The sequence below is a fragment of the Entelurus aequoreus genome, linkage group LG05 (assembly GCF_033978785.1).
Source record: "Entelurus aequoreus isolate RoL-2023_Sb linkage group LG05, RoL_Eaeq_v1.1, whole genome shotgun sequence".
Taxonomy (NCBI): Eukaryota; Metazoa; Chordata; class Actinopteri; order Syngnathiformes; family Syngnathidae; genus Entelurus; species Entelurus aequoreus.
In genome coordinates, this window is record NC_084735.1 from 77,919,298 (window position 1) to 77,933,798 (window position 14,501).

At 41.2% G+C, this 14,501-nt stretch overlaps 1 protein-coding gene across 1 annotated transcript in view; it reads right to left on the bottom strand.

Moving 5' to 3' along the window:
- The window catches only part of vps37d (VPS37D subunit of ESCRT-I), a 61,303-nt gene that overhangs the window by 1,438 nt on the left and 45,364 nt on the right, over positions 1-14,501 (bottom strand). Inside the window, exons 3-4 of the mRNA XM_062048998.1 lie at positions 6,542-6,624; positions 1-401 (exon numbers count right to left, since the gene is read on the bottom strand). The exon at positions 1-401 is cut by the window's left edge and continues 1,438 nt beyond it. Of these exons, the coding sequence (XP_061904982.1) occupies positions 1-401; positions 6,542-6,624 (484 nt within the window). The remainder of the gene's footprint in view (positions 402-6,541; positions 6,625-14,501) is intronic.

A 14,501-nucleotide genomic window follows, 5' to 3' on the forward strand; every position in this document is an offset into this window, starting at 1 on the left:
ACCGGTTGTCTGTGCCCCGGGGCGCCGCCGGAGGCGAGTACGTGTCCTTGGTGAGGCTCCGGCGGGGGAGTCCTGCTTTGGTGGTTGGGCGGAGACGCGGGGTAATGCGGGAGGAGGATGGCCGGCGTGAGTCCGTAGCGCACCTGGAACACCCGGAGAGGTCCCTGCGCTACCAGGCCGTTGGGCCGCGGCGGGTCCGGGAGGAGCCGCTCGGACGGGACCTTCGCCGCCGTCTCCTCCTTCTCCTTGCTGCCTTTGCCCGCCTGCCTCTTGGCGCGGCTCAACTCTTGCATCTTCTCCGCTTGTGCTCGCCGGATATGATAAGTCCTTCTGGAGCCCTGGAAGGAGTCCAAGAACTCATCCAGGCTCACGTTCCCTTCCATGAACTTGTCCAGCAGCTCCTGTGAAGCAGGCCAGACAAAATAAAGACAACGATGCACACAAAGGGGCGACGGGGGCCTTCAAACAAAATCCTCTGCGGAGAATTTAATAAGCGGCGGGATGTTTACACGTGAACTTTAGCCCGGTTTGTCCGTTGTAATAATTCACTGTACGCAACAAAGGCCCGGACGACAACACTGTTACTTTTGGCAATGAATGAAAAGCCCCGGATGAGTTCCCAGGACTAAGAGGTTTGAAGCCCGTCCATCTGGGAGTTCTCATCGAGTGTCCAGTAATCAGCTCCTGTCACGTCGCTCGCTGCGGGAGGCCGCCGGATTTGCTTTCGGGACAAGAGGGCCCCGGGACGACGGTTGTCACGGTGACGCAGCACACTGGGTTTTAGCAGCAAAATGCTCATCCTCACCATCGCTCAGTTCTTTTGGAACATGTTGTCTTGTGTAAGAAGTAGTGTTATCCCGATACCGATATTTTAGTACCGGTACCAAAATACATTTCAATACTTTTCTAAATGAGGGGGACCACTAAAAAATGGCATTATTGGCTTTATTTTAAGAAAAAAATCTTAAGGTACATTAAACATATGTTTCTGATTGCAATTGAAGAACAATTTAGTCCTTAAATAAAATAGTGAACATACTAGACAACTTGTCTTTTAGTAGTAAGTAAGCAAACAAAGGCTCCTAATTAGTCTGCTGACGTATGCAGTAACTTATTGTGTCATTTATCATTCTATTTCGTCCAAATTATGAGGGACAAGCTGTAAAAATTGATTATTAATCCACCTGTTCATTTACTGTTAATATCTGGTTACTTTCTCTTTTAAACATGTTTTATCTACACTTCTGTTAAAATGTAATAATCACTTACTCTTCTGTTGTTTGGATGCTTTACATTAGTTTTGGATGATACCACAAATGTAGGTATCGATCCGATAACAAGTAGTTACAGGATCATACATTGGTTATATGGACATATTTCCTGAGTTTATAAACATAATATGAATTTTAAAAATAGGAAAAAAGATTTTGTGACGATAAAAAATATTAATGTAATCATAGTAGTATCGACTAGATAAGCTATTGTACTTGGTATCATTACAGTGGATGTCAGGTGTAGATCCACCCATGGCATTTGTTTACATTCAGGGGTGCTAGCTTGCTGTTAGCGGTTAGCTATTGTATTCTCCTACGGTGTGTAGTGAAGCATGTTTAGCTATTCCTCGTCCTGCAGGGATGATACTAGTAAGAAACGTACTTTATTCGTCGCCATGGAGGCGAGGATTAGTGATTTAGAAGAAGCTAAAACACTAGCTAGCCATGTCTTAAAACACTTCTTCCTGAGAGTGTTTCAGTGTTAAAACTACACCTTTATCTTTAGTTTTTAAGCCAAAGTGCGTCCATTCTCCCTTTTCTGTCTACACACCTTGTCTGCTCGCAAAACCAGCAATGTCACGGCGTGACGACGCGCCATCATGTACCTGTACTTTTCAAACAGAGTATAGTACCGTTTTTGATTAATTAGTACCTCGATAGTAGTACCGGTATATCGTACAACCCTAGAACGAATGGTAAGTAACGATAAACGGTGTAATTATAGACGCGGTAAAACATCCCACGGTTAGCGTAAGCGTTTTAAATAAAAATGATATTAAAACCGCGACTGATAACACTTTGATTAACTCAAGGACCGGTGACACCGCTCATTTACTGGATAAGCAGGCTAGCACTAACATGAAAACAAGGGACATTAACGTCTTTGTCCATTAAAAAAAAAAGACATTCCCCAAAATAGACTTATCTAAACACATTACTGTTTGAGCTACTAAGATATTTTAATTGTGGACATAAATCCCACAGGCTGTGCTCTCAGACAGATCGATACGATACTCAAAGCATTATGACAACAAGATGTGAATTTGCCAAACGTTACATAAACCAGAACCAACACACTTTTTCTGTCTCATTGAAAACACAAAATCTTTTACAAATTAAAACTAAAGAATATAAACTAATTTAAGCACTCATAAAAAAATAATGTGGTTCTTAAAGGGGAACTACAATTTTTTTTAAAATTTTGCCTATCGTTGACAATCATTATGAGAGACATGGCGACGGATGGATTTTTTTTAATGCATTCTAACTCGTAAATAAATGTAAATGCAAGTCCGCTTACAGCGGATCCAATGGGTGGTCTTCTATTCCGCCCGTAAAACCCAATAAATCATCATCCAAAAAGCGGCAACAATACTTTACATTTTGTGACTTGAATATTAACCAAGTATTAGTTATATTGTTATTATAAGCGCTAATGCAGACGAACAATTTATAGCGGGACCATGATCAAAAGCTTGAGTGCCAATGTTGACATGATCGACTGGTCAGCTGCTTCCTTGCTCGTGGAAGTTTATTGTAGACCATAAATCATTTCTCTCACCTGGATAGTAGAAGGATGAGGATTTAATCCGGCAACTTAGTACACTTTGACAGCCAATTTAGACCCCGAAATGGCGTAAAACGAGACGAAAAGACGCTTGGTTCCACCCCCCCTCGTCTTTGCGAGGATTATGAGTCATTCTTCATCTAATGACAGCAGACATTGTACACTAGGGTTGTACGGTATACCGGTATTGGTATAGTACCGCGATAAATATTCGGTACTATACCGCCTCTAAAAATTTGCAATAAGAAACATATGTTTAATGTACCATAAGATTTTTTGTTAAAATAAAGCCAATAATGCCATTTTTTATGGTCCCCTTTATTTAGAAAAGTATCAAAATACATTCTGGTACCGGTACCAAAATATAGGTATCGGGACGACGCTAGTGATATTTTATTATGCTTGTTGGCTCTCATGAAGTCTGCAGTGAGTAATAATCAGTGATGTTGGTGAAAAAAGCGAACGTCGTGATGCGTTTTTTTAAATTAACGCGCTGCGTATGGTTAAAATGAGCAAAATACATAAATATTAAATATTATTATAAATGTGCCTGTTACTACATTACATATATACTTACATCATGTGTATAAAACCTTAATAGCAGTGTGTAGATGTTTTAAGGGCTTTATGAGCAGAATAGAGTGGCGCCCATAAGCTCCATTGAAAGCGGACTTTTGATCGCATTTATTTAGTATTTAGAATGCATTAAAAAAACAAAAACGTGTTCTTGTCTTACATAAGGATTGCAAATCACAGGCAAAATCCCACCCCAAAAAGTACAGTTACCCTTTAAGTAACCAGAACAATATTATCAAATAACATATTTCTTCTGCCAATAAAGTATATTGTGGGGCTATTATTTTTTTCAGTACTTTTTCAGCACATTCAACAATACTGTGATATTAATGATAACCGTAATTTGAAATGTTCATATCGTTACATGTTGGCAACATGGCCATATTTTAGTAGGGGCACACGATGAACGGATTATTTTCAGGCCGATATGAGTAACTTCAAACGGATGAATGCGGGCATGAAAAAAACAAAACGCTCCAATGAGGCTAATTTTACCAGTCGTGTGCTATAGGTGGGCTGGGGTGAGAAAATCAAGCGCTCCTTTTCTCCTCCCCTGAGCTCTTTGTAAACCGTGTCGATCGTATGGGACTTCTTCACCGTTTCACAGGAAGACATTTTGCGTGTAAATGTTCTGCAAACATTCCCCTGAGAGGGGGGGGGAAAAACATTGCAATTCAATCAGCTGCCCTAGAGCAAGCCGCAGAGAAAGGCCTGTGGCTTTTTTCTGGCGGCGCGGCGTTTGAAAAGTGCAGAAAGTCTGCCAGAGACAAGCCTGAAGTGATTTCATCATGGAAATGATGGCGCCGGACGACCAGCTCATCACCGTCGTTGAAGGTACTGGCATTTGTCTGGACAAATCTACAGGTCCACTTGGGCAAATCCACCGGGCAGGCCGGGAATATTTACATGGGCATGCCCATATAAGTAACTATGGCACGCATTGAACCTGCTTTCAAGGCATCAATTGTCAAATATCCGACACTGTAACGACATTTATAGGTCAAAAAAGAAAGAAAGTGATATATTTCTGTTTAGCGACTCTAACCGCGTTATTTAATATTTGGGTCATTGCAATTCCCACGCATTCCAATAAGGAGCAAAGTGGGACGTTATAAAAGTGCTCGGCGAGGTTTTAATTGAACGGGAGAGCGTCAACGTGCTCTTAATTAACCGAGAGATTCATGTAAATGAGGCTTCCATAAATAAACCGGCTTATCAGATTTACATTCTTACCGGCTGGACGGCATTTCATTGAAGAGGGAGTCGGATTTCTTTGTATCCTTAAATCTCCAGCATCACTGCTTCAATCACTGATGACAAAAAGACATCCAACAAAAAAATCCCAGCAGGTGTTCACTTAATTAACAACCTCTGTTTTTTTTAAAGTGATTGTTTTTCCTGTTTTTAAAGATGGCAAAACAAACAACAGCGACTAAAAACGGCGTAATGTGCATGCCAGTCCACTATTTGGCAATGTAACCCTATGCAAATGTCTTTTAGTCGACATAAATGCAGCCCTTTTAGATTTTTGTCAGTAAAAGATACCATTTTCCCCCTGCTGCTGTGGTTTGTAGCAGAACCATGCATTTCCCACATTTTATTAAACCCATTACGTCTGACTGACTTGAAATTTCTCACTCAGCTCACTAGAGATGGGTACTGTTCACATTTGAACTGATACGGTCCCCGATTTTTGGCACTTTTGTGTGTGTTAATAAATATTGCTTTATAAAATAAAATAACAGTTTATTCCAACACTTAAAAAGCTGATTATGAAAACTGCTGTCCAACATATCTTGTTTTATTATCACATTTCTGAGTCTTATTTTCAAGTACGACATTAAGTCGCAGTTGCAAGTCCAAGACGTTAGATGGCAGTAGTGTATAGTTTACAGGGTTTGTTTTTGGTGGCGCCCTAAAAAGGTTAATACTGTAAGTATTGTACTTTTTACACATCAGCTGTTTGAATGCAACGAGCATCCTGGTCGTAGTTTTCATTAACACATTTGGAGGACTTAAAATCGCCTTGTAAAATCGCTAATGCTAATCATTAGCATGTCAATAGCAAAGCCAATGTATATTAGCATCAAGCTAGCACATTTTTAGAAAAAATGGAGTCTTGCATTAGTTACGTATGTACAAGTGGGTTTTGAGTCAATTTCTTTGTTGGCATTGGAAATTGCGGCATTACCTAGAGGTAGTCTAGCTGTGTCTCTCACTGCTGCCTAAGTCTGACGTCATGCGCAACCCATGTACTGTAGTACGGCACCGTTGGGAGTTTACGCGAATCGGTGCCAGGTAGGACCAGCGAGATTTGGTCGGTGCCAACAAAGTACCAGATTCGGTACCCTTCCCTACCCTACCGCTCACTGCGCTTCATAAAATACCCTTAGTCACTTTAGGATGTTTGGCCGAAACGCCACGAAATTTGGTACATATCTACAAGTGTCTGACAAGCACGTATCTCTAAAATTTGAGCAAGATTGGTCGGGGGAAAAAAAAGGCGACAATCATGCATTTTAGTCTTGTTTTATCCTCAAGTCATTGTCTCATGGTAATAGAAACGTATGCGTACGCTAGCACGGCCTCCGAAGCATTTTTAAACACAACTACATTCTTCTACCTTAACATAAGAAAAGGGGGTTGTTGGTACACTCTAATGTGCAGGCGGAAGTATTGATTAGGACCTCGTGGGGTGGGTTAGGGTAGGGGGAGGTGCCTACTGCGGATCAATGCAAGTATGAAGCAGCAGCGCAAACAAAGAAAAGATCATGTGACGTCCTATAAATCACTCGCTCTTTGTTGTAACCAGAAGGGAGCCATGCAGATGTGCATGTATATTTACAAGCTGTATTCTTTCTAGGATATGTATTTAATACAGACTGTGAAATTAATAACAAGTAAAAATAAGTGCCCTTGTTTTATAAGCCTGGCCCGTTTTGTGACTATTGTCATTAGCCTGATTGGAATGGATTGATCGGTACGAAATCTGCCTAGCAACAGGAAAAGACGCGACATTACCGGGAGAATGATTCCAAGGAGCTCTGTTGGGTTGCTGGAAAGCCACCACAGCATATGTCAGTTCATTTTCATTATGAGCTAATGAAGGCTCTTGGTGTTTTACCTCAGATCGCTCCTCGGCACGGGCCACCTCTTCCTGCAGGAGGTTCTGTGCAGTCTGCAGGCTGTGCTTCTGGACTCGTGTCCCTGCAACGGCAAACGCAACATGAGTGACGCATGCTAGGGGGCGGCAAGGAACGCCAAGCATGACTTCACCGAGAACCCACAAGAGAGGACATTTGTTTCCACACCACATTGGTCGGGAGAGTCATTGACGCCATCTGCTCATTTACTGTCAAGTTCTTTTTTTCCTCTGCCTGAAACATACAATCATGCATACAGCATGTTTTTTTTTATTTTTTATCATGCAGAACATGTTGCTCCTGCACAATCATGCCCCCAGAAAATCTGAATAATTACTGTCCTTCCTGATACAATAAAAATGCATTGAGCCACTGTTAGATTCTACCCACGTTCTTCAATTTAACAGGCAGAGGCTAGGTTTTGCTGAAAGATTTAACAACATGTATTCAAACAAAGGACGCAGATGAAAATGACAGCATTGGTCTCACTCCTTCAGAGGCCTTATCGGCTGCCTACGTGAGCTCCATTTGTGGAGCCTCCACTAGCCAGCTTCTGCCAAAAAGTGAGCCCCGATCAATAATTATTTCCTCTTACTATAGATATACCATAGAGCAACAAGTCCCTTGGATCCTGAGGGACCATCCATGGCCAAACAAGTCCTCACGAAGGAATAATAGACCAGGTGGCTCTGGCACAAAAAGGCCATCAGGAGGCCCCCGATTAAATCAAACTGATTAAATCTAAAGGATGTGTAATTATTCTATTAATATTAGCTTTGAGTTTACGAGACACACGGTCAGCATTGTTACAGTACTGTGCAGCGATTAGGAATGGCCATAACAGCTTAATGATGTTCTCAAAACAAGACAAGTCCTTGTTAGGAGTCAGCTTGACAGGTCAGGAGAGACCAACAGCCTGTCGTCAGTTCAATACATTTTAGGTTAAACACTGTACAGAGTATGTTTGAATGTGTATTTCTTTCTTTCTTTAGTTTATTTCAAACATGAACACACTTACATCTTAATACATCACACAATTTCATATCATTTCATTTTACATCATGCCCGAAAAGGAGTAGGAAGAAGCAATGCTTATTTAATCCTACCTCTTTCCCACTTCAAAGCTTTTACAATGATATAGAATCATTTACTGACCTTTTTATATAATAAAATAACATCTTTATACATTGTTTTAATATTTATATTTCTGTAATCAGTGTGTTTAAATGTATATTTCTGTATACATTGTGTTATTGAAATTTCAGTAATCAGTGTGTTTAAATGTAGATTTCTGTATACAGTGTGTTTAAATGTAGATTTCTGGTGTTAGTTTATTTAATTGTACATTTCTGTAAACTGTGTGTTTAAATGTATATTTGCTACAATATTCTAACAGCCATCAAAAGGCAATATGGATGCCTTGAAAACAAGTTGAAGCATTTAGAAGGGTACTGCACTTTAATTTTATTTTTATTTTTCCTATTATGGTAGACACCATGGCAGCATCAAAGCCCTTTCAAACAGCTTCAAAACCCTCCATCAACCTGTTATGCACAGGCTAAAAGTACATATATAATGTAGTAACAGACACGCTCATAACAATATGTACAATACAGTCAAACCTATGTTAGCGGTCACATGTCTATGGTGCCCACAAAAATTTCCTCCGCAGAAAATAGTGCCCACCTGTCTAACGCTGCCACTCATTTTGCATCCCAAAACATTTTTTGGACTTTGTATAGTGGCCACCGATATCAAAATTTGCCATACCACAGTACATAAAATTTCATTTCTTAAGCGGGCTGCCGGAACGGGATCTCAACCGAGGGGTTGCGAGCCGCCAGACCATGCAGCAGCGCCGGAACTCGGCAAGTCTCCTCGAAGCTCCCCCAAGCTTTGCGCAGTTGACTAATCCCCAAAAGTCTGGCATGAATGGAAAACAGCATCCTGAGCAGGCTCAAATTCAAAAGCACTGTACAAGGTTAGAAAGCTTGCAAAACGGTATTTTAGAAATGGTTTACCACAATTCCGGATACATGCACGTACAGTATGTAATTGTTTAAAGGTCAACGTGTATAAAAATTCAAAATGACGGCAAACCTGCTTAAAGTGGCCACTTTATTTGTTTCCCTTGAGTGGTCACTATAGACAGGTTTGACTGTATTTACCTTATTTTGATCATTTCAAGCATTAGCAGAACTTATTTCCTCAGCGCATTTAGTTCCGCAATAAATGTGTGTTCCTACTTCCAAACAAACCTGCGAGTGTTCTAATCATTGCAGACTTCGTAACACGTGACAAAGGACTGTTTTTATTTATTTTTAATAAATGGAGGATTTACAACCTTATCCTTTGGAACCTGAATATACGGAGAATGAACTGCTGGTTTTAGAAGCGAGCACAAAGAGAGGGTGAAACTTTTGAGTAGACGGACACAGAGAGAGTGAGGTCGGCGTGACTCAAAGCTGTAAATGTGGAACTTGGAGCCAAGCTATGCCCACATAAATGGAGTGCTTACCGAAACTAAACTGGGAAAAATGTCCCCGGCCAGCTGGACCAAACGCAAGACTGTCCATCAAGTGAGTTACTATAATACTGATCATGATACATAAAGCACATCATGCTATTGTTATAACACCTACATACTAGGGGTGCAGCGATACACAAAATTCACAGTTTGGTTCGGTTCAAAATTTTAGAGTGACCGATCTTTTTTTCAATAGAAAAAAAATTTCCATGCCTTTTTTTTTTTTTAAAACTTGTAGTTTATTAAAATTATCAACATTTTTGTTTCAACTGAAAAGTACAGTTTTTAAAATAAATTAAATGTATCTGATGCAGCTATACCTGCCCCATGTTTATGCTGTACATGCTTAGTACCATATAAAACAAAAGCAGAACCTTGTAAAAAAAAAAATTCAAAAATAAATGAATGCATCTAATAGATCACCCATCTTCTGTGGTGCATTCTTAACAGCAGAGTAACAGCGGGTGCTACGGACACTGCTGTCTCTGATGGGGCTTTTGTCTACTTTTTCGCAGGAACTACGGTATCGGTGAAATAGGTTCGTGAAGGAATCTTCTAACAGGGCTCACAGCGAACCCGACATTTTTAACAACAGAAAAGGGTCTCATTTTGACATCAATAAAAGTAGCAATCGCCCGATCGATTTCTATTTGCCCTCTTCGAATGATGTGCTAATAGCTCTCTCAATGCCACGGGTAAAGTTTGTAGCCTGTGGGTTGTTGCTCTTTGTGTTTGTTTGGTTCCACCTATTTCCGCATCGGGGTGATGTCGGCATAAATGCATTGTCATGTTCGTTCTATTTCCACTGTTGTAGTTTATCATTGTGTGACACTTGCGACTTACCTTTGTATTTTTGTATACGACACGCTTGCCAGCAGGGTCATACGCAAAAACCAAAAACCAAAATAGTTCCACACACCAGATCTGAATGGTGGTGGAGGATCTTTGATTTCAGGTTTATTTGAGGCATTGGTCTTGTTGCAACAAGCTACAGAAGGCATAGCCTTGCATGTAACTTCTGCCTCGGCAGCTTGTTTTGGTCTGAATGAATGTGGGAGGCGCAGACCCACTTAGCTCTCAGCACAAAGCGTATTGTCAGAAGTGGATCAACCCACCATTGTATCGAACGGTTCAATACAAATACGTGTATTGTTGCACCCCTACTACATACATTGTCGAGCTAGCTGTGTACGAACAAAACATGAAGTATGGGCTAATAGATAGTAGATAGATAGTACTTTATTGATTCCTTCAGGAGAGTTCCCTCAGGAAAATTATACTTTACAGATAAATGATTGTCCTATCGCATTGTGTTTTGCATTACAAACTCAAAAGCCATTCAGCTGTTCAAGCAGTAGCAAGCCCACCCCTTTCCGTAGCTAGCTTACGGTTAACATTGTAGCATGCTGTCGCAAGACGACGTGTTACTACGCTAGAAAAATAGTTCCTCAGTGTTCGCTCTTACAATAACAATGTTGCTACAGCTTGGTTATTATACATGTTACGGAATGTAAATGAAGTATTGTTGACTGTTTTTTAAAGCATTTTTAAAGTGATTTAGAGGCAGAATGGATTTCTCCCATTAGCTGCATTGCTAGCCACCTGGAACGGCCCAATTATTACCAAAAAAAATGCAAAAAAACCAACTTTTGTCTTGTCTCTCATAAGGATTGTGAACAATAGGCAAAATTCCACAAAAAGTGCAGTTCCCCTTTAAGACAGGGGTATTCAACTGGCAGCCCACAGGCCAAAAGCCAGCAGAATGACATCAGTTCAACACATGACATTTTACAGCAGATTCCTGAAAAACAGCTGTTGTGGAAGACTTCAGCGGTTGAAAGAAGAAAAAAATACTGTTCAGACAAACATTTCTTGTCAACTCACTGTAAAAACAGCCCAACAGTCCTGCTATATAGAGGATCTCTGACCGGTGTAGACAAATAGCTTGTGCTTTACTTTCTGCCATTTATTGAGGCAAAAGTGTGAAGATAAGTCGCCTACAGAATCATGCACTGTTATTGTTTACCTATTATTTTGTGTGTGTGGCAAATAAATGTACTCTTCTGAGGGCTTAATAAAAAAGTTAAAAAGTTAAAGTACCAATGATTGTCACACACACACTAGGTGTGGTGAACTTAACCTCTGCATTTGAGCCATCCCCTTGTTCACCCCCTGGAAGGTGAGGGGAGCAGTGAGCAGCAGCGGCGGCCGCGCCCGGGAATCAAGTTCATCCATCTATTATAGTGTGGTGGGAATATTTTCACTCCTTGGAAAACCTTAGAAACGACTAGTTTTGGCCTTTGTTTTGCTCGAAGAAGATAAACACAATGAATACACCACATGCATTCTCACACACATATATTAACACTGGTGTCATGAAGTACCAGCCTGGGGAGAGAGTGAAGGAGGAGTATGTGTGCGTGCTCGGCAGACACGTCAAGTCAACTTTCAGTTCCGATACCCTTCAAGGCGCAGCCACCTAGGTGGACAAAAGCATGAGAGACGGGCGACCCTTTTAGAGACTGTCTCAACCTTTATATAGCTCGGTTCATTCTCTCAGAGCACTGGTATTTCTATTGTTTGGACTTACCGTATTTTTCGGACGATAAGTCGCAGTTTTTTTTCATAGTTTGGCCGGGGGTGCAACTTATACTCAGGAGCGACTTATGTGTGAAATTATTAACACATTACCGTAAAATATCAAATAATATTATTTAGCTCATTCACGTAAGAGACTAGACGTATAAGATTTCATCGAATTTAGCGATTAGGAGTGACAGATTGTTTGGTAAACGTATAGCATGTTCTATATGTTATAGTTATTTGAATGACTCTTACCATAACATGTTACGTTAACATACCAGGCACGTTCTCAGTTGGTTATTTATGCGTAATATAACGTACACTTATTCAGCCTGTTGTTCACTATTCTTTATTTATTTTAAATTGCCTTTCAAATGTCTATTCTTGGTGTTGGGTTTTATCAAATAAATTTCCCCCAAAAATGTGACTTATACTCCAGTGCGACTTATATGTTTTTTCCCTTCTTTATTATGCATTTTCGGCCGGTGTGACTTATACTCCGGAGCGACTTATAGTCCGAAAAATACGGTACTCCTGTTTTGTAGAATACAGTGTTACACTTTCAATCTTATACATCCACCCATTTTCTACCGCTTGTCCCTCTCAGGGTCGTGGGGATTGGGGCCTGGAGCATATCCCAGCTCTACTCGGGCGGAAGGCAGGGTACACCTCGGACAAGTCGCCAGCTCATTGCCGTAAACTTAAATTCTACTCACCTCATTATTTTAGACAGTCTTAGAACAAAAAGATGTGGGTGGAGTCGCTCCTTCTAAAAGGGCTATGAGAGCCTTGCATTAACATTACCTACAAAATAAGAGTAACAGTGAAGGGACACCTCTCACGGTTTCTTAGGCTTCTGAAAATGTGGCCTTCAAAACAAGTCGAACAACCCTGATTAAAGAGTATGACTGCTGAAGCAGACGGACCATCACAGTATGGCGACATGTAAACACAAATGGGCAGTCAGCCCGTTAAATACGCAGACTCAATTTAGTCATCTCCCGGGATCTCAGTTGGCTGTCATGAACATCACGTGTGACCCGGTCGACTGCAAGGCGTCTCTCGTCCCTTCAAGGCACGCCGTGACATCCACGATGAATTCCCACAGGTCAGACTGAGTTCAGCGCCTACCGGGGGTTGTAATGGGGGCGAGGAAAATAAAGGTTAACAAATGGACTCTAATTATGCCATGTAATCGCCCCAAGATAGATCTCTGCACAACATGCAAACCTAATAATTAAAGACCTTCCTCTTGTCAATGTAGTTTGGAATGCAAATGTTTCCTAATCACACCCCTCAGGGGTTTTTGGACCCCTCCTTTTTACAGATTCTCTCCAAATCTTGAAGGTTTCAAGGATGTCACTTTGCAACTTGAAGTTTCAGCTACCTCCACAGACTGGAACTAAAGGCTAAAGACTAGCTATGCCAATCCAGGAACTTCATGTGCTTGAGTTTATTTTGACACACATATAAGGTTACACTGAATCATATCTCATGCTCACAATTACACAACTCAACAAGATCGAAAAGGAGTTGGAAGAAGCACAGATTAAATTATATATAACCCTACCGCTTCTACATATCACAACAATCACAAATACATGTGTTCACTTCCTGTTCACCGCAGAAAAAAACGCACCCCCACCTCTGCAAGCAAACCCAACCTTCCCCCGTCTCCTGAATGCACATGCCTAAGTACCCAATGTCAACCCAACCCAACCTTCCCCAACCTCCCGAATGCACACGCCTAAATGCCCAACGTCAACCTAACCCTCCCCAAACTCCCAAATGCACACGCCCAAATACCCAATGTCCGAACACCCTCACACAAACCGCCGTACTCGCATCTTCTGATCTGTGACCAGGGCTATAGATCTACAAGTACAACCAGCGTTGTCACTTATTACCATTTCTCACCGGCAGTAATTTACATCTTGGGAGTAGGTTGACGACCGACGTCTAGCTATCAGTACCACGCCCTTGCAAGGCTCCAAATAAGATGCTCATTGATGGAAGTGGCCACCAACAGAATGTTTGGTCCCCGCCGCCCAGTCTGTCATTAGAAAACAGCATGCCGTGTTAAAGCACCAAAACACCAGACCGCAGCACATGGTTCATTTCGAACCACTCCTTTGTTTACCTGGCAGAATGTTTCAGTTCATTGTAATGCTAAAAGTGCCATCACCAGTGTTCAGTGTTCAAGCTGATGCTTGAACATATAGTTCAAGCACCATATAGTATCCGAGGTGGTTTATTACCCACTCAATGCAGTGAAGTCTTCTGAAACCACCTAGCAGAGAAACTGGAACTTTCCACTTCCATACTCAACCAGCTGATGGGCGCACATTCAGCATTTCTTGGCCTCCAGTTGAGGCCTAAGAGCTCAACCACATCACAATGACAACGTTTCCATGCACGAAATAAGTCTGATTCCTCAAATAATTAAGTTTTTTGTATTTTCACACCTACATGTGAAGTCCCAGTGTCTATTCGCACTCTAATTCAACGATTCGTGTGCCTTCCGTACACTGGGGGGGGGGCGCTTATTTCCTTTCAGCGCGGATAAATGTATTGATTTTCCGGTTGACCTATGACGTCACACAAAAACAAGGCATCATTGTGGCTCCTTAAAAGTCAACAGCCCAGTTCTTGTTGTACCTTACAAATATTACATATCTAATCACTATGTTGTTGTTAAATAGTTGACAGCATCAAGAAATGATCTTAGATTGTGCCATAAACATGACACCACTACCAAGAAAGCTTTAAAGTTGCTTTGATGTGGGTCCGAAGAAAAGACTGGTAAGACAGAGTTGTTTTGAAGGAGTTTT